Source organism: Staurois parvus, unplaced genomic scaffold (assembly GCF_062004578.1).
Source record: "Staurois parvus isolate SC_StPar_1 unplaced genomic scaffold, SC_StPar_1.0 ptg000080l, whole genome shotgun sequence".
In the NCBI taxonomy this organism is placed as follows: Eukaryota; Metazoa; Chordata; class Amphibia; order Anura; family Ranidae; genus Staurois; species Staurois parvus.
In genome coordinates, this window is record NW_028317876.1 from 9949585 (window position 1) to 9974659 (window position 25075).

At 38.0% G+C, this 25075-nt stretch overlaps 1 protein-coding gene across 14 annotated transcripts in view; it reads right to left on the reverse strand.

Annotated features, from left to right (window-relative positions):
• The window catches only part of TENM3 (teneurin transmembrane protein 3), a 1391898-nt gene that overhangs the window by 68383 nt on the left and 1298440 nt on the right, over positions 1–25075 (reverse strand). For 6 of the 14 annotated variants that reach the window (XM_089669645.1, XM_089669651.1, XM_089669656.1 and 3 more), the window contains 2 exons: positions 14999–15249; positions 12820–12842 (listed from right to left, as the gene is read on the reverse strand). In XM_089669645.1, the coding sequence (XP_089525771.1) occupies positions 12820–12842; positions 14999–15249 (274 nt within the window). The remainder of the gene's footprint in view (positions 1–12819; positions 12843–14998; positions 15250–25075) is intronic. The other 8 variants (XM_089669650.1, XM_089669647.1, XM_089669646.1 and 5 more) reach the window with 2 other exon arrangements.

Consider the following 25075-nt stretch of genomic DNA (forward strand, 5'->3'; position numbering starts at 1 on the left):
TAATTTACACAACATCAGATAAAATAATAATAGTCCTGTCAGCCAAAAGAGGCCCCTTATTTGCTTCTCAAATGTTCATAAATATAAATATACATAAAAATATCCTCGTCTGTACTCTTAGTGACTTCTATAGCATACTTGTGTTGCACCTCCACCAATCACCAGAAGTGCTCTCACCTGAAGCTATTGACCTCACATATAATGCCAGGTCAAAAAGCGCTTGTGTCCTTTTAACCACTTCAAAACCACGCTATAGCTGAATGAGGCTACAGCACGGTTGTCCAGTTCTGGGAGAGCATCATATGACATCCTCCCAGAACGTGCCCTTCCGCGTGCCCCCAATAGCGTGCTCCCGGTGCTGTCTCTGATCGCTGTGTTCTACAGACACAGCTAATCACCTGATGAGGTAAAAGACCAATCACAGCGGCCTTTTACCATGTGATCAGCACTGTCCAATGATACAGCAGATCACCGAGTAAATACAGTTGTCGGTTATTGGCAGCACTTTGCAGCATGAGGAAAGTAATGCAAATGTCACAGCGGACATCTGCACTGATCATCAGGTCACTGATCATCAGTGCCAAGTAGAGCCGCCTGGCAGTGCCACCCATCAGTGCCACTCAACAGTTGTGCCCATCAGTGCCCAGCAGTACCACCCATCAGTGCCCAGCAGTGGCGCCAGTCAGTGCCGACAGTCAATTTTTTAATAGAAACAAAGAAAAACTTTCTTTGTCAATTTTTTTGCTCTTTTTTTGTTTATAGTGCAAAAAATAAAACACCCAGTGGCGATTAAATACCACCAAAATAAAGATCTATTTGTGTGAAAAAAAAGATAAAAATTTAATATGGGTACAGTGTTGCATGACTGCGCAATTGTCATCCAAAGTGTGAGAGCACTGAAAGCTGAAAATTGGCCTGGGCATGAAGGGGGTAAAAGTACCTGGTAGGCAAGCGGTTAATTGAATTTGCAGTATAGCCGCCTCGTTTCCCCTCCTGGGCAAAGATCAACTCCTTCTCTTAGATATAGATTAAATCCTCCATTCAAATTCTCCTTCTCCTTACTTCTCTGCTCAACATAAAAAGCAAAGAGGCAAAAGACAGTGCTTTATCCTTAAAACACTTGATTTCCTTATTTAAAACAGTAGGAAAACCACTCACATGTTACTGGTGCTTGATCACACTAGATATAGCCAGCAATTAAAATAAAGGATATGCTGTGCACCTATAACAGTGTCCTCATGTTTACCAGTCCGCTACCCACCACGAGCATTGTGACGTCATCAAGCCCCTCCCCTATGTGTTACGCCACAGGGTCATGTGGCTTCCTTAGGGGGATTATCTTATACCTAAAAGAAGAAGCTGATCTTTTCCCAGGAGGGGAAACGAGGAGACTATACTATAAAGTCCAATTAAAGGGACACAAGGGCTTTTTGACCTAGTATTATATGTGAGTCCAAAAGTTCCAGGTGAGAGTACATCTGGTAATTGTTGGAGGTGCAACATACGTGTGCTATAGACGACATTAAGAGTACAGAAGAGAATATTTATGTGTATATTTATATTTATGAACATTTGAGAAGCAAACAAGGGGACTCTTGGCTGATGGGACTTTTTATTATATCTGATGTTGTGCAAGGTATAGTTTGATGTGTTGAGCATAAGTGTTTAATTGTATTTAAATTGCATGTTTATTGCTTAAAAAATATATTTTTTTAGCAAGAACTCATCTATGTGGTATTTTATTAAACTCTACTGTATCTTCCTGACTATAGGAGTTAAACTACCTCTTCTACAGCTACTTGGTAAAGACTTTGGCCACTTTTTAAATATAGGCACCACACTGACTAATCCAGTGATACAATGTCAGTCATTAAAGAATGATTGAAAGATAGAAGTCAACGGGACTTCACCTCATTCCATAAACTAGGGGAAAAGTTCTTTGCAAAATGAAAACTCCCTTGAAAAGTGAAAAACCTATTTGCCTTTAGCAAATCAACCCCATAGCATACTTTCTTTACCATTAAAAATGTCCCACACACCTACACTGCAGAAACCAATAAGCATGCTACCTATTCCAAAACATCACTAGAACAGCTATGTAGCCATGTCCCTGGTGATATCTGTTACTAGAAGCTGGCAGCAGGGTAAGTATATGTGTAGTTTACATGTTCCTTGGAATAGAAACCTTGTGGTGCTCATAGGACACCACTGAACATACTAAGAGAAGCATTACATGAGTGGCTTAAATATGGAATGGGAAATAGCAGTTCCCTCTCCCAGTGAAACAGGGAGTCAATAATATCTGTACTCATTTCTCAAGAAAACAAAATGATCACTGGTGCTGGATATTTGCTTCAGCATCCCATGCAGTCACTAAAGGTCAAGGGAAGAGGATAGTGCGAACACTCCCCACATCATTTTCATACAAGTCAATCACATGGCCAGGCAGCATCCATAGGACTGAAAGCACTGGAGTTACTGCCCACAATTTTCATAATCAAAATAAAACCTCACACATTCCGTAGGGGATGATCTGGGGTCTGTTAGCTTCATCTGCCACTATCCTCACATACTATTTTTTACTTGAAAAATCTAAATAGACAAATTAATAAATGTAATATAAAAACTATACCACACCAAAATTTTTAAACAAAGCTGGCTTGCATTAATGTTTGTAGCAAGACTGCAGCTTTGGTGCATGTTTCTAAAAGTATAACAAGAGAGATTTTCTGAAGAATGCCAGAAACAGCATCATAACCACGAGGGTGCTTTAACCTGTGTTTCTGAAAAGCTCAGCTGTGAATAGTTCCCAATATCAAACGTAAATTTATAAAACAGGAAATCATGAAAAATGTAGCTTATAATACCCAACAGAAGGTAAAACTACCTGAAGGAGAAGAGACATCAAACTTTCAACAGATAAAGAACCATTTAAAAGATGGATGTGCACTTAAGAGAATAAAAGCAAAGTTTAGATGACTGACATCTATTGTAATACACCCATTAGAATGGTATAAATCTTTTTTGAAACCGTTATGGTTTCCATGGTAACCAGATGTAGGTGTTTATGCAATCTTTATTTAATCCCTATTGTGATAAGATTCTCCTTTACCACCGGCAAGATAGAATGCTCCTTCCCTGTCTTTGAGAAGTTGAGGCGATATATTACTGGAATTGCTATTATCGCTGTAAGAAAGCCTTAATCTTTTTATGGATGCCAATTACAGGCCTAACTGATGTCAAACCAATTGTTTGTAATCTTTTACAGGGCAGTTTTGGTCAAAGTTAAAACTATATGCATGCAATTAATTATGTAAAAAAGCGTAGCCCTCTCTTTGCAGTATAAAAAAAATCAAGTTTAAATGAATTCAGTTGCATTTGAGTTATGTATATTTATTAGATTAAGGTTAAAAAATCATCATTCTGTTGTCATTGATTTCTTAATTAAATTGCTAATTTAAACATAAAAAGAAATAATGAAAGCTGGAGGTCTAAAAACAAATAACATTTTTCCTTTAAAACCCTTTAGGAAGGGAATGCAATAATTAAAGGAAACTTGTGCTGATATGGGGCCTGCCATTTCTGACCTTCTTCTAAACATATCCATTGTCTGATTCTGTGGGGTTGATTTACTAAAACAAACAGACTGTTTCCTTTGCAAGGGAAGTTGCCCTTAGCTTAGTGAATGTGGTAAAATTTCACTTTGCAAAGAATACCCAGTCAAGCACAAGAAAAAAAGAAAAAAAAAAGTATGATTCTTTTTGGCTTGCACATGACTGAATGACAGCTTCACCTCATTCATAAAGCTCTGGGTAAAATTCCCTTGCAAAGTGAACAGCCTATTTGCCTTTAGTAAATAAACTCCTTTGTCTTTAATAACCTCAGTCATTGACATGGAACAAGTATGCAGCAAGTCAAATAAAATCACCGCAATGCCTAAACAACATGCCTCTTCTCAGTTAGTGCTGGTTCACATATATACGAATTGGATGCGGTTTGAACTACATCCAATCAGCATGCCATGTGAAGTAACATTGCTTCCTATGGTGCCTGTTCACATATGTCTGGTGCACTGGCGGTGCGGATTCAGTGTGGATTGAAAGAGTCCTGTACAATTTCTGAGCAGTGCGATCCGGTTCAGGTGCGGATTACAGCCTGACTTCTATGGGAACCATCTCTAAACCGCACATGTTATCAGTTGTGAACAGGATAAAATCCTGACCTGAACCTGATCTAGACCTCTCCTGAGCCTGATGTAAACCTGACCTAAACCACTGAACAAGTGTGTCAATTAGCTGGGAAATCTGAGCTTCAATCCGCATCGCACATGTGTGAATCAGCACATAAGCATCTCAGAAGTTAGTGGAACCTCTAAATCAGCATGACAAAGACAAAAAGCATTTTCAGAAGGAGAAGTCAGCAAGTGCAGAGGTTTATTATAGAAAACAGAAAAAGAAAGGGTGCAAAAGCCTAGTGCATTACCAAATACAACTTTATTGGAAAAGTATTGAGTGCATACTGACAATAGCTATAGGCTAATATAGTATTATAGACCAGACCCCAGTGGCAGGGTAACCTTCATAAGATGGAGTATTAACACAACCCTGGTGTCACAAGACTCGCCAGCTAATGCATTTCCAGGGACGAACCCTCTTCATCAAAGCAAAGCCAGCCAATGCATCATATCTCTTCTTAAATGCATCTCTATCTTCAAGTCTCTGGCCTTTAGTGTATTGGTCCCTTTCCTTTGTAGGATGTATGGGTGTATGTCTGAAGGAGGGGTGCATTTAATAAGCAATCTTGTATATGGTAATGCATTAGGCCATTGCGTCTCTTCTGTTTTTGTATGTTTGTTTTCAAGATTTTCTGGTCTAAAGAGGGCATAACTGGCATAGCTTACCAGGATATAATGAGAAGTATAATTTGGCCTATACTACAGCTCTGTTGGTCCTTACAAAGCCCATAGCACTACAATGTCATTTGGAGATACATTTGTGTTGCAGGTTTTCTATAGAATATAAAGCAGAAGCAAATCCGCTATTTGACAATAATTTATAATTTTTCTCTTGAGTTAAAAGGAATCTGCAAGTATTTTAACCTTTTCTAATTTATACAATATAATAATATTCTGTGCATCTAAGAGCTTGAATATTACAATCTGTATATTAATGCAATTAATCCAACCAAAGTTTATAGCTGCAATATCCCTTCAGGGACTTTACGCTCAATTAAATCCTCAAACTCTTCTTTAGTGTAGGTACTGTAGGAAGACATTCTTACAGTTCTATTGAAGAGTACAGTTCAGTGACCAGACCTGGGTTGGTAGCTCTCCTCTAAATGTTTCACTTTATGCCATATTGGCACCTACCAATAATTCAGCTATAACAATTATTAAGATATTGTTTCTGGTCAAAATTGTATCCGAGAAATAGGTTTACATGAGAGCTGGAAGACTTTTTATTGTTTTACTATAAAAAAATGTATTCATATATTGTAGAATCTAGAGTTTGCTTTCTAGTGAATATACTCTATGTATTATTTGTGTGTAATACCAGCTTATATTACACTATATTACTGTAATATAGAGTGTTTGCTGTATTGTTCCTGTTATCACAGTGATTTTCCATGAAGACATGTCTTTTGGTCTATAGCATTTATTGCAGATTAGTTAGATCATGCCTTGCTTTGTTTCCTTGAATGTGCAGAGGTTCATTTGTGACACTTTGGGAATGGTGGGGGGAGTTGTAAATATATAGACCATTGCCCAATGATTGCAAACTGGATACACTGGACATGGAAGTTCTGAACAAGGAAACAGTGTTGTTACCTTCAATGTACTTTGTTAGAGGTGTGGGAATTACAGAATTGACTGAATGGATTTAAAAATGGTTTGGCAGGTAAAACAACCCACATAGATGTATTTAAGTTGTGTATAACTATTTGCCCAAATCCATTCATAAGTGTCTATTTTTCTCTATTAGAAAAAAATATTTTTAATTTTAAAGCTAAAGAATGATCTTATATTTTGCCTTCTCCGGTTCCTCCCTGTCCCCCCTCCCCAATCAATATGCTAATGAAATTTTTAAATAAAACCTTTCAATTTTGTATCACATACCTTATTTTCATCACTGGGTCTGTGTGCTTCTTTGTGCAATGGTAGATAATGGTTGGAGAGAGGGGACAGCAGTGTTGTCCACAGAAACCTGCCTCAGTACTCCTCTCAAGAGTCCTCAGTTCTGATGGAAGCAGTGCACTGGTTCTTTGGAACAGTTTTGCAAATATCAAAATACCTTGATGGGTAGGTGTCAGCCTGTAGATGTGGGTGTTCCTAGGCAGACTACCCTCGGTAATTCCCACATGTGATGGTAAGCCTCTGTGACTGAAATAACTGAATACCAATGAGCAAATGGAACAGGTCAAGAACAGTAAGAATGGGCTAGACCATGTTGGATGTCCTCCAGCCACAAAATAAGGTGAGATTTTTCTAACTTGCTGCAGCTTCTAATGCATACTGAGGGTATCACAGTGTGCAGTGAAACTAGACTAAGCATTTTAGTACAGGTGAGAAGCCTATACAACTGTGCAAAATTAAAGGTAAGGCTGGAATACAGCTTTAAAATATTGTATAGCTTACTTTTAAATAGTATGAAATAAAAGGCATTGGTTAATAAATCCTTTTTTAGTCCCTTGCATTCTTTATATCATCTTTATTTTGTTCACAGTGACTGATTAGGCATTAGTAAATTCATAAAAATGTGTCTTTTATTGTTTCTGGTCGTGGAAATGTAAAACGGCCATGTCCCATACTTATAACTTATGTTTTTGGACTTAAAAGCATCTCTTTTTTTTCTATCTTAGGAAGCTTGGAGGTACAGGATGCAGTAAATCGCTGACTTTACTGATATGACTCTTAGTAAAATTCAAATCTGGACTTGATTGCACCATCTACATCATTCATAAGAGGCTTTTTTAACAGTGCTATTTGATTGAAAAAGCACATGAAAGATCCATTTGCCAGACAACAAGAAACTGGGCAGTGCCAACTAATTAGCCCTGCAATGGAACACATGAATGCGTGGTTTCCTGTTGAATTTATGTAAGCATTTGCTTTTTATTTTCCATTGTTCTATCTTTTCTTTACTATCCTATTACACTTGCCAGTATAATCATAGAGGAGGTGTTAGGCAAAGCAGCAGAATCATGTGTACTGTGCTGTCATTAACTTTCAGTGTATTCACTTGCAATGCCAAGAGAAGTGACAGATCCAAGAACAGCCATAGCTGCCTTGGACCATCAAGGTAGCAGTGCCCAATATACTTCAATGCTGTATAGACATAATGATCCATTTGGGGCTTAGTGGTCCTTTAAAACCACAATGCAAGATCGGCCAGCAACTTTCATGGTCTTTACTAAACATACAGAGATTGATTTACTAAAGGAATAAATTCTATTCACTTTTCAAAGTATTTTTTTAATGACTGCACAGTGAATACTAACCTTTAGATATTATTTAATTTTGTAATTAAATAGTATCTAATTTTCTAATAGAGAATGAAAAAGTTTAATAAATAAAGGATTAGGATTTGAGAACTGTTGACATGTCCACTTCAGCAGGGGCTGTGTCAGAATTATTGATCTCTACTTGTTCCAGGCCAGTGAGTATTAAAATAGTAGTAAACCACCGCCATTCAAAAAAAAAAATCCCCTGCAAGACAATGGCATAATGTGCTAGTATGCATCACATACTAGCACAATATGAAATTCTTATCTTAGAACGAAGCCCTCCAGCAGTGCACTGTCACCAATGACAGGGCTTCCATCTTCCCCTGGCCTTCCTTCCAGGTTCACTGGCTCAAGTCCATTGAATGGCTGAGTCATGATAATGTCACTCCCGCACATGCCCATGGGAGTCATGGTTTATGGCACAGGGGTCTTCAGAGCTCATGCAACGGTGATGTCACCAGCTGCATCCAGTGTGAATATCTCCTCCTCAAGTCTAGAGGATATTCACTGTGCCTACAGGTAAACTTTATTATGGGCTTACCTGTAGGTACAAGTCCTAAAGTGGACTTTACTACCGCTTTAAAGCCAAAGTATCAGAATGATAGCCAGACACATGAGAGTTGATTTACTAAAACTGGAGAGTGGAAAATCTGGTACAGCTGTGCATGGTAGCCTATCAGCTTAAACCTCTAGCTTGTTCAGTTAAGTATTAACAAAAAAATCTGGAAGTGGATTTGTTTTTATGCAGAGCTGCACCAGATTTTGCACTCTCCAGTTTTACTAAATCAACCCCCAGGTATTTTCAGAAGAAAATATCAGCAATGGCAGCCTATATACTTCTTTAATTACATGTTTCCTTTAGCAAACATACAATGACAAATGTGCAAAGTCTCACCTAAATATTTTACATATTATAACATATAGATGTAAAAGGTAACTTTTAACACAAGGGTAAATTTGTATTCCAGGTTTACTGATTCTTTAAATAATCAACACATGACTATTACTAGTATTAATAAAGGAAAATATTAATTGATTATACTAATTAAAAAATGGCAAAACGTCTGCACAAACAGAAATTACACAAAATTCAACAGGAACGGAAGCACAAACAGCTCATAAACAGAGCACCACCGAATTGGAATTTTAAAATTAACTTTGTCTTCGCTTTGAAGTTCGGGATGTAAATAGAGTTCTTAACTTTCCATCTCAGAATTCACTGACTAAAATACAAATACAGGAATGTTTCACTAAGCACGGATCGCCGTGTGCCAAACCGATAACGATCTCTGTTACAGTTCTATCCGCCTCCAGCATGCAGATTTAAGTCTGCCATAATCATTATGCGAGAAGTCAAATCCCCTTCTCGATTTTCACTGCTGAAACACTATTTGGCAGTATGTGTTGTAAGAAATTAACAGGGAGAAAAATGACAGATCCCTATCTATAGTCTGCTAAGCCCAACAGATGAATGGAGAAATACACACTGTATCATACTTTTTTTCCTATCAAAGCAGAAAAGGTAATTAAGTTGCAGACATTTTTCATCTGATCTGGCTCCCTTTTATGCCATTGCAAAAAGCATAATTTTTTGTTGGCTTGAAAACAACTCACAGAAGGTATGGTCTTTCTAAGATGCACTACCATGGAAATCCAGTACTGTTCCATTTAGTTTGATTTAGGGTGTCTGTATCACTAGGACTTTCGTTGGTTCCTTCTGATTGTGTTGTTTAAAAGTATATGGTTATGTTACTTCTGTATATCTAAGTATACCAGTCCATGAGTAGGTATACTGATACAGGAATCGTTGTTGTTGCCCTGAGGCTTAGTAGTACATATATCTCTTGGAACCAACTGCTCCATCCAAAGCAATTTATAACCTTGTAAACAGTACATACAGTTTAGAAATGGTTGAAGAATATATATTTTTTTAAAGATCAACTTAAACAAGAATTCCAGGTATGGATATTTTCTACATAGATACATTGGTCCTGCTTGGACCAATGTAACTATGCATTGACCATACCTGTATGATTCCTCCAGAAGCTGGGAATCACTGTAGCAGAAACAGCTACTTCATTAATCTCCACTATATTTCAGGTCCCGTGCCAAGTGGCTGCCTTGCTGCATTCTGAACACAGAACAATGGCCACTCGTCACGGGCACCATTCAGAAATGTCTTTGCATTTTCTCAATGAATGCAAAACATTCTCTGATTGGAGGAGATTGAGAGCCAGGGCAGTGACATCACACTCTTCACCTTGTCTAATCAGAGAACACTTCATTCAATGAGAAAAAGTTATTCTCTGAATAGTGCCTGTACCCAGTGACCAACCTTCTGTGTTCACAATACAGCAGAACAACCACTCAGGTGAACATTAGCTTTTGGACTGCTCCTTGAATGTACTGAGTTTTTTTTTTGTTAAAAAATGTACTAGTGTATGTCCAGCTTAAGTGGAACTAAACACTTAAATCACCTCTAGGTTAGATACATCTAAAGACTTTAGCTACCTTAGACCCAGCACAACATTGGTTATGTAAACCACTATGCCAAGTTTCATTTTGGAACCAAAATTCAACTTTGAATCTTCAGTGGAATGAATTTGAGAAAATGGGGAAAATTTATCAACAGTGCTCCATCCCAGCAAACAGTCCCCCCTAAGACAATGGGACACAATCTTAACCAGTACAAGAGGAAATAATACACTGCTGCATAAGATAGCATTAACCTAAATCTAAATCCAAGAACAAAATGGAATACATTGCAGCTTACCAATCCTCTGATGTGGTGGTTGCATTAATTATTTGGTTTAGGCTTTTTTTTTATCACCTGGGGATCCTGTTAGTGGCGCACTTCATGTCCTATAGTGACAGTGCTCATTTACCTTGCTGTATCTGAGGAACAGCAGTGTTGTCACCCTAAGTCAGGAAGGGTTTAATGACTACGAGACACCTCCCCTCTTCTCATCTACGCCTCACAGGGGGAAGGTGTTCTACAATACACTGAAAACCCAAATCAGGACTGATAATATAGTTATTGAGATTATTGAGATTTCAGTGTGGCATTGTCAGCGCACTACAGGAAGTTAAGAGCTCACCAAATTTCTGCCAGGATCAACAGGTGCTTTTTTTTTAGCACTTACAGAATTGATATAACAAAATTCTTCCAATGATATATTTAACATACTACAATGAGGCCAATAAGAAAGGATTTTTGTTAAGGTTTGCAAACACTTTGGGGGGCATACTAATAAAGCAGTGAGTTCTTCCTGAGGTTGGTAATAAAGGCACTATTACTACTTGCCCTCCAGAGGATTTATCCCCCTTCCTGGCCAGGCCATTTTTTGCAATACGGCGCTGCGCTACTTTAACTGACAATTGTGTAGTTATGCTATGCTGTACATAAATGAAATTTATGTCCTTTTTTCCCTACAAATAGTGCTCTCTTTTGGTGGTATTTGAACACCTGTGTGGGTTTTTTTGTGTGTTATAAACAAAAAAAGACCAACAATTTTGAAAAAATAAAAAAACAATATGTTTGACTTTTTGCTATAAAAACTTTTAAAAATCCCATTGTCATAAATTTAGGCCAAAATGTATTCTGCTACATGTCTTTGCTAAAAAAAAATCCCAATACATGTAAATTAATTGATTTACGTAAAAGTTATAGTGTTTACAAATGGGGGTATATATACTGGAATTTTTATATTTTATTTTTATATTTTATTTATTGCGGAGATCAGTGACTTATAGCGTGACTGCAGTGGGCATTCTGACACTGGAGGGAACTGACTAATTGCCACTGACATCCCAATGACACTATACAGTGATCAGTGCTAATAAAAAGCACTGCCACTACACTAATGACACTGGGCAGGAAGGGGTTAACATTGGAGGTGATCAAAGGGTTAACTGTGTGCTGTGCTGTGTTTTACATCATGTGCTGTGTGTATTTTACTTGGGAAACATGCTGCTGTGTATTTCTCTGCTGTGCAGAGAAATATACAGCAGTATGTTCTTGCTGGCAGGAGAGAGACCTGTGTTGTATACCGGTGATTGACATCTGTAGCCGCCAATGGTGGCACTGGTAGGGCAGCGTACGCGCCCCCTACCCAGAAATTCAAATCTTGTATATATACGAGATTTTAGCCCTGCTGCTCTGTAGCAGTAGTTTTACTATAGCGCGGCGGGGAAGCCGTTAAAATCTGGTAGACTTTTCATTTTGTCTGAGTTTATCAAGCATTCACTGATGATGAATATCTTCAGGTTCATGTGTCAAAATAACTGTGATTGTTTTACCACCAGTAAATGTATACTGAAAGTCACATTTACTACTTTATATATATATGCCCTTAAGTACTAATTGTCTACATGCTCAACGCACATTTTTGCAGATCTGTGGTTCTGATTCCTAAGCATTTAATGGTGTCAAAAATATACTATACATATCCATGCAGCTGAATAACTAAACTAGTAAGCATTGTCAAGCAATAAATCCTGATGACCTCCTTTGTTCAATTGTTTGGTTATTTTTAGTAGAAATAGACACTAATTAAATGCATGAATTGGAAAGATTTAACTTAAATATTAAACAATATGCACAGCAATTAGCTGACTTTTGTATGCTGTACCAGGAAATCAGCAGTTACCAAGCATATGGGAGAAAAGTCCTTTCTCAAAGCAATGTTGAAAGCAGGAAAAAAAGCTGAAAACTTCAGTGATAAATAATAAATCTAGAGGAGAAAAATGACCATTTTTACAAACGTGTTCTGCACTACCTAAGGCTGTGTTTAAACATAAATATAGAACAGGCTTATGAAGGGTTCCCTTTAAGATTGGGAATAAATTGCCCCCCGTTGAGTGACACAGCTATACACTCACTGCAGTCTTTGCTCGAGGAGACTTTGATAGAAAGTTCCTAGTTAGGATCACAATTCTAACTCGTCAGAAGACCACGAGGGTTATGTAACAAAGAAGCACAGCTGGGGCACATGTAGAACAAAGCTTCGTCTCCCCACACTCTTGTACATTCAAAAATCTTTCCTTTGATCATACTACAACACCTGTCTCTGTCCAGTTTTGCAGCCAAAGCACAGGTCAAATAACAGTATGTTTTAATGCAATATTCATATCTGGGCCTTTCAGATAAGAATGTGCCTGCGTCTGTGTCATGTAAAAAGCTCCTATCAAAGAAAGACCCATCTCCATGTGACAGTGAAACGATGGCTCACAACACAACTGTGATCTATGGGGCTATGCAGATAAAGCTGGACAACAATGAGACATGTTTTCAGAGAATACATTTGCCTTTCTTACCTGTGCCTAAAATCTTTATTTCTGGGTGCAAGCAAGAAAAGAAGAGATTAAGAATAAATCAAATGCCGTTAGAGGTGAAGAGTATGAAGATGGAAATGTTTTAAATGGAAATGATAGGTACCCTAATGAGCATGCCACATATTCTGCATACTATATCCCAAACAGCATCACATGAGGTTTGGCTCATCCGTTTTGGGAAAAGAAACAAACACTTTGTAAGGTTACTTTGATTGTTATTTATGGAACATTTCTCAAGTACATGGGCATATTATTTTTGTAAGACATTACAATGCACTTAATACTTTACTGGTCCTAAGAATCATTATATTATATGATCAGGCAACAGTCAGATAAGCATAGTATCTCCCATGCTGTACATGTTGGTCATACAGATGCAGATCTGATACAACAAAGGCGAAAATTGTAATTTCCTGGCATATTCCACTATATAGCTAACATATACTTCTTTCAAATTGTTGCATAATTTCTGGCCAAATTTCATTTCTTGTTACTTTTAATGCCAATCAGGATTTGCAAGAAAAAAACCCTTAATCTTCTTTCTGAATGTTGTGTAGTGAGATGGAATGGCCCCTCCTATAATCTGCTTGCTAGCAGTATCAACATCTTTCTTTTGCTTACAGTGCTTGGTAGACTGTAATATTTATTTTATATAATTTTTGCCTTTGCCATCCCTTTCTATAAAAAAGGGGAAGGGGGCTGCACCTAGGATACCAATAAAGTCTTTAACTATGGGTATACGATAAGAATAAATATGGGTATAGGATATGAGCCAAAAAACTCTCTCCTTTGAACACATGGCATGTTTATGGCAACATAAGATTTTTAACCTCTTAGAAATATAGCTTCACCATGGCCTCTGTTTATTTGTCAACCCTCTGACAACACTGCAACTTCTACCAAAATAGCACCCTTGGCTCCTGTCTACCTAAAGCTCCTCTAGCCTTTTATTACACTTCTACTAACACGCAACCTCTACTTGTATCCTAAGGCTCTATTTTGGTAAAATGACAACTCTTGTAGACATGGATTAGTTCTGGCAACCTGCTTTTCTGTTTCACTTATATTATGCTGCATATCCATTTAGAAAAAACAGACAAAACTCCTCCAACGGCGAAGCTCAAGAAAGATCCTGAGCGAAAGAGCAGGGGGTCACAGTTGAAATCCACTGTTCTCTGATTTTATTTATTATTCCATTTAGTGACTGTTTTATTACTTGTTACCTAGTGTTCACTGTTTGACACATTGTGCCTTTTAACACCTCTCAGTTTACCTACCTGGGCTCTTCCTTTTTTTTTTGTGTTAGTAGGTGGCATTCTAAAATTGTGCACAGCATGGCTAAGTCTGGCCCTGCTGGGATCTGCAAGGGAAAGAGGGACCTCTCCATGTTTCTACACATAGGTGACATAAATTGTAATTCCTAGATATTCCTTTCCAGTGAAAGGTTTATTTTTAATCTTCTGTCAGAAAATTTTTAGCACATTAGAAAAAATCTTTTAAAGCCTGTTTTTAAAGCATTCACAATTTTAGATTTTAAGACTCTAGAATCTTTATTGTATCAGCAGAAAAATCAGCCCATCTATAGCCAACACGAGTATTAGGTTTTGAGTATGAGAAATCCTCTTACAATGAACAATCAAAGGTCAGAGTATGTCATTTCAATGTGGGAAAACACATGTATTTACCTCCTAGGCAGCAGAAATTAAAGAAAAAAATGAACTGATCATTATCCAGAAATATTTTTAATAAATAAATTCAGTAAATTAGTGTACAATTAATTTAAGTATTTTAGATATGATTTATTTTACCTTTTTATTTGTGGCAGTTATTCATAGTAATTGTTAAAGGGTTTTTTACTTGAAACAAAATTTAGACCTGTGATTTGGATTAATTAATATATAAATCCCTTTTATTTCTAGAATCTATATATACCAGTTTTAATCTGCAATTGTGATTAGTTTATTCAGGCTCCATTGCAGCAAAACAAGGGTATCACCCACGCTGCTACATGGAAAGGTCTGAATGTGGGATTTTTAAATGAAAGTAGAAAACCCTTTACTTTACATCCTTAAGTCAACATCAAACACTACATCTCTGAATTATTAATTAAATAAAATACTATCATTTAAAAAAAATTATTTTACAGTCAAAGGACAACATACCTAAGTTCCAGTACACTGGATACATTCCCTGAAGGATATATTCGACGGATGAAGTTAAAATCTCCCACGTACAAACTTCCATCTATTCCACATGCCAAAGCTACAGGGGCAAGTAGCTTGTTGCCATCTGCCTGTCCATTGCAACTAGGGCAAGAAATGCTGCGCCTTCTACCATTTCCCATGATGCTGCTAATGACAGGAGGCTGTTGAGATATAAACTGGTTTTCACCATTCCCTTTGTAAAGGATACCTGCAAATAAAACAAAAACAAGATAAGTTATACATTTGTAGTATTCTTTAATATTGTTACCAACATAAAGGTACATTATAAAACCAGGTACCCTTACAAAAAATTACCATAGTGCCGAACTGTCAACATTTTGAATGCTTTAAGATCATTTTGAGGAGAGAGTATCATTCTGGTTAGGCAAGGACATGAATGGAAATCAGGACTACAATATAAGAACCAAGGAAAGGAAGGGACGGACAACTGAAATATGATGTGGTCACTATGAAAGGTAGTGCATGTATTTATAGCAAGATGACAAGAGGTACTCTGACATGTTAAAATCAAGGACAATTAAGAAAAGTTTGGAAATGAAACTGCTCCTGATTCTGTGTCCCTTTAACGTAGACCTACAACTATAATCTAAAGTTTGGTATTGGTTTATTACGAAAGTAACCATGAAAAAAAATGTGCCATTACCATACATTTTCACATACATGTAACTTTACCCTATATTTTCTCTCTACATGAGATAGAGTCAAGGCATACCCAGCCTTCTAGACTTATAGACTCAGAAGTTTGATAGGCATACCAAGCAATGGATGGAAAAACGATCCTGAGCAATAGAGCAACTGCAGAATGCCAAATGTTAACGTATTCCAATAATAAAAAGATTCCAAGAGGTGCTGAGACTTTGATATGTGTTTATACAAAGAAGTGAGAGGGCAGAAAAATTTGAAGAGCCCACTGGCTCAGGTTAGGCTGCTCATGACAAACAAGGCTACCCTCCAGTGGGTACCCCAGCACGTTACCAAAAAAAAATATGCATACATGGAAGGAGCCCCAGACCAAAAGATACAAGAGTCCACATTAATTTATTGGTATTGTGGTAAAAGACAGCAAACATGTTTTGCAGGTCAAAATCCCTTCATTAGGGCTACAGAAAACTCCCCCAAAACACGTTGGATGTCTTTTAGCACAATACATGAATTTGGATACTGTATGCATTTTTTTTTCGGTAATCTACTGTAAATACATTATTATTCACAACAGACATGTTTTAAACTGTTTGAAGGATGAACTTGTCTAGGTCTGCTTTAAGGAGCTGTGCAAAACGTGCTGCTAAATTGTATTTATAAAAAAGAAAAAAACTAATTGTCCTTAATGTGCTTAGATCCTCAATGTTTCTGGTCAATAAAGCACAACTGGTTTTTGGAGCCTAAGGAAAGTGCCCTACACAATGGCATAAATTATATTGTTGGATTACTAATTTACTGTGTAGGAAATCAATTTACACAATGCAAAAGAAACCTTCACTTCTCAACAATGAATTTTAAAAATGGCAAAAAACCCTTAAAAGTCCACAAGGCTTTCTGACAGCATGTGATAATCATACATTGCCTGTTTAAATGTATGTATACCAATAAAGTGTTCTTTAACCCAGGTATTTTAAATAGAATATCAATCTGCAGAAAACTATAATGATACCCTTTTATATTTAAAGTACTTAAATCATCTATATGAAAGAAGCACTTTACCGATGAAAAGATGCATGGTTTAACACATTATATAATATAGATGTACTTTGTGCACCCACACAGTTTCTGATAATGTTTTGAAGTTTATGAATATTCAAAATAACATATTGGCTCTATTCAAGGAAAATCGTGCATTCGCTGGACTGAGCCGATTCGCACTATTGCTTTTCCTACTTCAACTGTACTGTAGAAGACTACCCTATCTCTTGCATTGGCGAGTCCAAGTGCAAGTAACATTACTTGGGCCTTAAAGCTGAACTCTCTGATGACAGCTTTACATAAATTTGAAATATATAAGTAAATGTGTCTTCAGTCAGGCTTGTGACCCAGACACACCTGCCAGAAAGCATATCTAGATCAGTGAGTGATCTAAGCTTTCTTTACAGCATTTAAGTAATACAGCTCGGCCTGTAAGTGGAATTAAAATGAGCAGCTGGAGAGGTTACTGCTCTGTTCTATCCTTCTGACCAAGAGTTCCAATACTGCAAAATAATAGAGTTGACTAGCTCAGAGAGCTGACCTTCTCTCTCTCTCTCCGTGTGTCAGTTGCTGACATATTTCTACAGGTACTGGTTGCAGGGCTATTATTGTGATAATGATGTCATTAACCACTAATGGATTGACCTGGAACTAACATGCAGAATGGGACTTCAGGTATTTCAGACTACACTGGCTGCATACATTTTCCCTGGCAATGATTTGCATGTTCTTGAAGCTGGACGCCCCCACCCACTGGATCAGGTTCCACCTGGTCTGACCCAGCCTTCCATAAAGTAGAAGAAGGCTTTAAAAAGATTATAATATGCATTTTTTAAGTTCTAAAGTAAAATATGAAAAATAATCATTACCATTATGAAAAAAATAACCACATTATAGCCCCATTGCTCTACAGGGCCCCTGGATGGTCTGGATTATATATTTTTCTGTGTTAGCATCAAACAGTGTGCAGTGTAATTCAGAGTTTTTTAGATTACAAACCTGCACCATTATACTAAATATTAAACATTAAAGGCAAACTTTGACTTTGAACTATTTATTGCTATACTACATAAAAATCACACTGTTATATTAACCTGGTAGTCAAAGCCTTAGCCAGTTAAATGTGGGGGGGGGGGTAAATGTGTGAGGTTTCGATAGTTATGAAAATATGCAAGAAACACATACACAAACATATAACATATTTATATAGGCAGACTTACAGTCAAATTTTATAGGGAAGAAATGGCTCTAGGACTGAACTGGTTAAGTTTTCTGGCTCTAATTAGCAGTCTTCCTTTTTGAGCACAAATTTAAAACTGTGCAAGGTATGGTATATTCAGTATTCATTTTAAGATTTATTTAAAGGAAATACAAAAATCGCTAGTAAGATAAAAAGACATTTTTCTTCTTCTTTTTATGGAGATTCAAACTTTGAAATGTTCTAACTAATTAGGGTGTTTTCAACACCTTTTTCTTGGCTCAATCCATACATGCCTTTCCATTTATTTATCCTCTCATTATGATGTGAAGGTGATCTGTGGCAGGTTATTGATCTCAGGAACTCTACAATACACAGCAATGTGATATACCAGCCATAATTTTCCTTCCACGCTACTGTTTCACAATCAATACACATCTTAATTACAACAAATATCAAAAATCACAACAAGTCTTAAAATAAAGTTGGGAATAGAAATGTTCCTTTTTGTAATACACCTTAGAGTATAATTTTGTTTCAGCTGGAAAGATTCTACCATTGATCTTTGAATCGTATATCCTCTTTAATGCATCATAGGCACTGTCCACTATGTCCTGTCTCTCTTTAGAAAAAGAGTTAAACAAGGAAAATTTGGTTACAGTGTTTTTCCTATAAATAGATAAAGCATAACGTACACAATAGAAATTACAAAGCTAGTGTAACTTTTCAACCAACTGTTTGAACTTGCAAAGATTGATTTTTTGGTACAATGTGTAGTAACCTATTGCAGTCGGGCAAAATCACCTATTTATCTCATTGCTTTCTCTATCTATTCTATTCTCTTTCTACATGTTCCTATGTTATCAATTTGGTTAGCAGATCCTATTTATAAAATCGGATCAAAGTAGAAAATAGGCTCTTACTGTTCATTTTGTAACCTACATTGATAAAATGACATCTGCTATTTAACAGCTTTGATCAATAGTTCAACTTTGCTTTAAATCAGGTTTAGAATTCAGCTTGCGTTAGACCTTGACTTAAAGAAGACCTATCATCAAAAATCACAGTTCATATGAATTAATAGGGTACATATCTACAATATGATATTGATGTGGTTTTGTAAGGGGGCAGAATTCATGCTGCTATAGCCATTGGACAGCATTCAATATTGGCCCTGATCTCCCTAGTGTTGGGACATCTTGGAGGCAGAGAGATTTTTTTACCTTTAGTGGTTTAATTTAGATGCCCTGAGTGTGGAGGGCCTCCCTTCTCTATGTATCCACCCATGAGGGGGATTGTGGGCCTGGGATGGTGTCATATGTACACCTTCACTCATTCATCTATAAACCAGTTCACCATAATCAAGCTCCTGAAGAAGCCTAACCTGTGAAACACACCGAGATTCAGCAGATTGTGGTGTAGGGCTGCTGTTAGAAACCACGTGTCTCCATACAGCCAGCCTGACATCCCCACCCCCCCCCCCCAGTTGTTTACTATGCTTCATTTATGAATGAACACAGTGAGTGATCGGTATTGATCACTCATTGTGTTCATTCTGGAAAGGAAGGGGCTGGTAAATGTGCCCAGACCCTTCCCCCACTCTCCATCCTGAAGGATCCTATTGTGTGCTTGCAGCTGCTGGTGGGAAGGAGAGGAGGGGAGCTGGCAGCAAACTGGAAGCAGGGGGTACACAGGAGGGTACACAGTGTGGCCTGGGCAGCAGGGGGAAACGTATGGTGCACAGGGAGGGTGATGGGTGCACAGAGGGGCAGTTATTAGAATCGATCCCCTGTATGACTCTCTCTGCAGCAACTAAAAGCCAGTGGGAGGGAGAGACGCCAACTTTCAGCTGTTATAGAGAGAGCCATACAGAGGATCAGTTCCAGTAATTGCCCCCCCCCTCGTCGTGCCGATCACCCTCCCTACCCGTATCCAATTGATTCAGCTGCCTGGGCCGCCCTGCTGGCCTGGTCCCCATACAGGAGGACTTGTGGTACCCCCTTATCCACAGCCCTGTTGTGATGTCCCACTTTTTTACAACATTGGAATCTCCTCCACTGTAGACATTTGTATGGATATGATTGGGTTTTTCTGTATAGTTTTATCTAGTAGGCATAATGCTGAAGGTGTATAGTACACAAAAAAATGGATTGCACAGGAACTTTGAAACAAATATTTTAATCTCAACTTTTTTAATGTTATTTTTGGAATAAAATACATTATTTTAATATAGAAATTGTTTATGGTCTATTCTGAGTTTATAAGCACCTTCAAAGTCCCATTTCTGATATATGCATTTTTTCTAGGGTACATACTGGCAATATCAAATAAATATAAAAAGTAAAAAGTACCACTTTCATGCCATAAGTAAAAAAAATTACTCTGAGGTCCATCAGGAAGTTAGCTAAGATTCTGGTTACTAGGTACAGTTGAGTGTTTAACATCATTGGAGACAGCAGAGAGTCTATTGTTGTGCCTAAGTTCTTATCATATGCTAAAAAGGTTTTGACATGTAACCCATCTTTATGACATGTTTAGCTAAAACATTAAAAACAATCTAGGTTATCCTTAACTATTGAGGCCATAATACTGAAAACTGCCAGAGGCTAGGCTTTGTAATGCCACAAGCAGCCAAACAATTTTTTTTAATGTGAACCCGTATTTTATGCATATTCCTTCTCAAGCAGTCTACATCTGAGAGCCCATTTACATGTGTATGGTATATGCTTTATGTCACACATTAAAATGCATTGCGTTAAAGCAGCCCATTGAAATTAATTGGCTTTCAATGCACCAAAACATCGCAAAAATCAGACTTCACAAAATTTGTGATGCAACACATTAGGTTACATTGCCGTAAGTTGCGGGGATTTGCAACGCACGTGCATTGCTTTAGTGCCTTGGGGTCCTACTCAAAATAAATGGCACATCAATGTATTAATAGCACAACACAAAAAACTGACAATATGCTGCCAGGACTCCACTTATGGTGAAAAGGAGTTAATTGAGCACTATATATAGACGCTGTCACATGCAATAACCAGAATCTGTCATTCTTCTGCAAATTAGATAATTAATGGTAATTCATTAGGTAAATATCATTTCTAAGTGGTCACATCATGTCTGTGCAATTTTCACCTTGTTATTAAATAGCCCCAAAGGAGCAATATGAATTCCAGTGTCAATGGGCATCATTCGTGCATAATTCTATTTCATACCCTCAATGTCCAACCACAGATATTTCAACATAGGGACTGGGTCTGTTTTAAAATGCAATAAACAAAGAGACTAAAAGAAAGGCAAACAAAGTGAATACCAATAGTGACGAGCAGAAACATAAAAATCTAATAGTGATGGAAAAAAATCACCGTTATTTTACATATTCCGTGCTGAGCTAGCACATTTCTAATGAACCTGATGGAAATTAACAAGCACAGCTTATGCCTGATGGGAAATTTTTCTTACTTACAAAAATGCGAAAATGTGGACATGCCTATCCATTACCGGTGTCTTGCATTGTGCGCAGATCAATGAATACATCTCAGCCCATGAATATAATGGTTGGCTATATTTTTCTATATGGATGTGTCACAATAAATCTCTATTTGCCATAATCTATGTAAACCACATGTCAGTTCGCACGTTGTACCTAAACATGTTTTATTGATTGTGGATGCACGTTTCAAAGGCAGTACTACAGGCTAATGGTTACACTGCTCTTTTTTTCTAGGATGTCGTTTAACCGATCAGCTTTGTTATAAAAAAAAAGAAAAAAAAAAGAAAAAAATTACAAAGGGAGCTCTAGAGCACTGTTCTTCAAAGCTCTTTAAAAACTCCTCTGAATAAATAGAAAGCTTTTTTTTTGTATTGTTGTAAATGCTTGAAGCTGCCAACATGAAATAGAGATAGAAGCAAGTGGCTAAACTCTCAAAGCAGAGGGGCACAGGGACATGTAAATGAGGAGTAATGTCGCCCAAACAATGTACTATTACAATGCTGTCCTGATTAAGAATTGATAATAGAAAAAAAATCCCCCGTGTTGCTTGCGTGATTACATCATTTGCAACAATCACTAGGAAGCTGATTTTTTTTTTCCTTGCAAATGAGACACTGTATAATTTTCATCAGAGAGATCCTCCAAGTCGGCTATCGGCGTTATAGCGCATGATTTATCCTGTCATTAGCTTGAGAAATAGGTCCTTCAGCTTTCTTCTCTCGTGTGGCGGAAGGGGAAGACAAGCAGAAGAATATTTATGGCCATGTATCAGAGTGCCCGCACAAACACCTGTCACTGTCTGCACTCCTCCCTGAAACACATTTCACCAGCTCATCCACCTTGTCATTACAACTAACCACTTCGTTTATTCAATTAGACACGCGTCACTTTGAAAAGTCACCGGTTGTCAGGTGGAAATGTTCGATATAATTTAAAGCTGGGAGATTGGTTCACCTTGTGGCATAAGGCAGCCTCATGTTTTACTATTCATAGGCATCTCCATTATTGATGCAAACAGCAACATTTTCTCGAGTCCTCCTTCGGCTCAGATTCATTACATGCTAGTGGTTAGTGCGCAGTGTGCTGCAGTTTCTGAAAGACGCCAGCTGTCATCCTTACTTATCACAGAGATATGTGCTGTGTGATTAGAACAGAAGGAGGACCAGGTTTGGATGTAGGCATCTCCATTTTCAGCAACAAAGTAACCCCAGCTGCTGACCGCTCTTCTACAAATTGAAAAGCACCTGTCTACCTTCTAAGGTTTCGGGGATGCTGTTTCCACTCTTTACATCACTTTGGCAGACTAAACCTATCAGTCCAGTACTGATCATTGGAGTGCAAGAATATTAGCATTCATTAGCTACTCTACCAGAAGTAATAATCTTATAACTTTTCATGGAGACAATGGCAGCAATCCTTTACTCCATGTGGGCAGTGAAAAGTTGAAGACCACTTCAACAAGAAATTATTCTCTGTTTAGATGTTTACTAATGTAGACTGGCAATACAGCACTATTTTGGCATTTATTTACTGTACATCTAAACCTGGGATTGTCTGTTTACATGGTGCTTGTACTACCAGGGTTGAAGTTAACCTGCGGCAATGGAAACATGGGTGCTGCCATTGCTGACTTGTCTCTAAAGGTGCAAGAATGGCAGCATGTGTCAGGGCTGAAGGTAGTACTGCAGAACAAAGGCATAAAAGTGAGTAGGAAGTGATTAAGAGCAAGTGAGGAGCCAGGGGCAATTAAAGTGGTTGTAAACACTTACATATAGCCAGTGAAGTGACTGGCTTCAGCTGATACATAGAGATGAAACAAATTGTTCTACATTGTACCTGTTCAAACTGCAGAATTTATCCAGCTTGCCTGAGATTTCATAAGGGGGGGGCTGAAATTACACTCTGCAAAGCCCAGTGAGAGCTGATTGGAGGGAAGGAACCCCCCCTCCTTTCACACAGCACACGGGAAGAGACCTAAGATGGTCAATCACGGGCTGTGTGCTGGAGGTCCCTCCCCTGTCACTTTTTTCTCTTGGTGTCTGGAAAAATTGTCAGACGTAACTAATGCTGAGAGACAGCGGAACAAGGCACCACAGAGAAATTACACTTAATTCCATGGTATGATTCAAGAACACACACTAGAGCGATATGCTTTGTTCATATTTCATGTTTGAAGTTTACAACCATTTTAAGGCTGCTGAGCTGGGGATATTCTTGCTGCCTGGTGACCCACACAAGGGCTATGAGGTGGGTAATACATAACATGGGCGCGTGCATTGTGCTGTGTGTATTGAGTTGTATGGTTCTGTGTATAATAGGTTGTCTGGTGCTGTATGTATTGGGGTGCATATTGGGGTGCAGTATGAACTGTGCCTATGATGTACAGCACCACTCCAAACCTCCATTTGTCATTCACAGGCTATTAAGATGCTGACTCTTATGAGCTGTTTCTACTCCAACTTAGGAAACATGCACTGGATGAGATTTGCACTACGTAGTAAAATCAATGTATTGCTTTATTCCATAATAAGAGATGACTGCATACACGCATAGATTCTCCAACCAACATACCACAACACCAGATGCGTTTTACCCACCACAGGCTTGCTCACAGGGATAAAGAAGTTAAACTGCTCTATACCTGTGAGCAAACTTGTGATGGGTGAAATGAGAGTCTGGTTTGTTTGGTGGAGACACTATGGGGTTGATTTACTAAAATTGGAGAGTGCAAAATTTGGTGCAGCTCTGCATAGAAACCAATCAGCTTCCAGGTTTTATTGCCAAAACGTAATTGAACAAGCTGAGGTTAGAAGCTGATTGGCTACCATGCACAGCTGCACCAGATTCTGAGTGCTTCAGTTTTAATAAATCTCCCCCTATGTATGTATGCAGCCATCTCTCTTTTTTCATGGAATAAAGCAATAAGTTAGTTTTACTACATAGTGTGAATCTCATTTAGCGCACTGTGAACTGTGGTGTATTGTGCAGCGTGTACTGCAGTGCATGATTCTGTGTGTATGAGGGTGTATGTTTCAGTGTTTATTATTGTGCATGGTGTGGGGTGCAATGCAGTACATGGTTCCGTGTGCGTTAGGGTGCAGGGTAAAGTGTTTTGTGTGCATGCTTCAAGCCCAGTTCTAAGAATTACAAAAAAATTAAAAATTCCTTGGCACTGCATGAGTTAAATGCTTGTTAATGCTAGAATATGAGGAATAAGTTGAACTATTTACCTTACACCTCACTCCGGCAGGCTCTGTTTATGTGTGTGGCCCTGTACTGTGTGGGAGGATAGAGAAGGACCTCCTACAAATCAGAGCGGAGGAGAGCACCAGAATGAGGAATAATATAGGTATTACAAACAACTGAAAGATAAGCATCACTCCAGGTAAGTTTGCTGATCCACCCTGCTAACACACTGATGGGTGCCGGCGCAGCTTGTGGCTGTCTAATTCTCGGGGATGAGGAATAAGGTGTAATACATATGTTACGAAAAAGGAAAAATCTGGCACAACAAAAATCTCCTTTATTGAGGATACTTAAATAAAATCATATATCCACAAACTGAGTAGGCATTAGTTGAACACAGCTAACACGCATTTTGTGTACTTTCTGCCCTTATCCATAGCTGACTGTGATAAG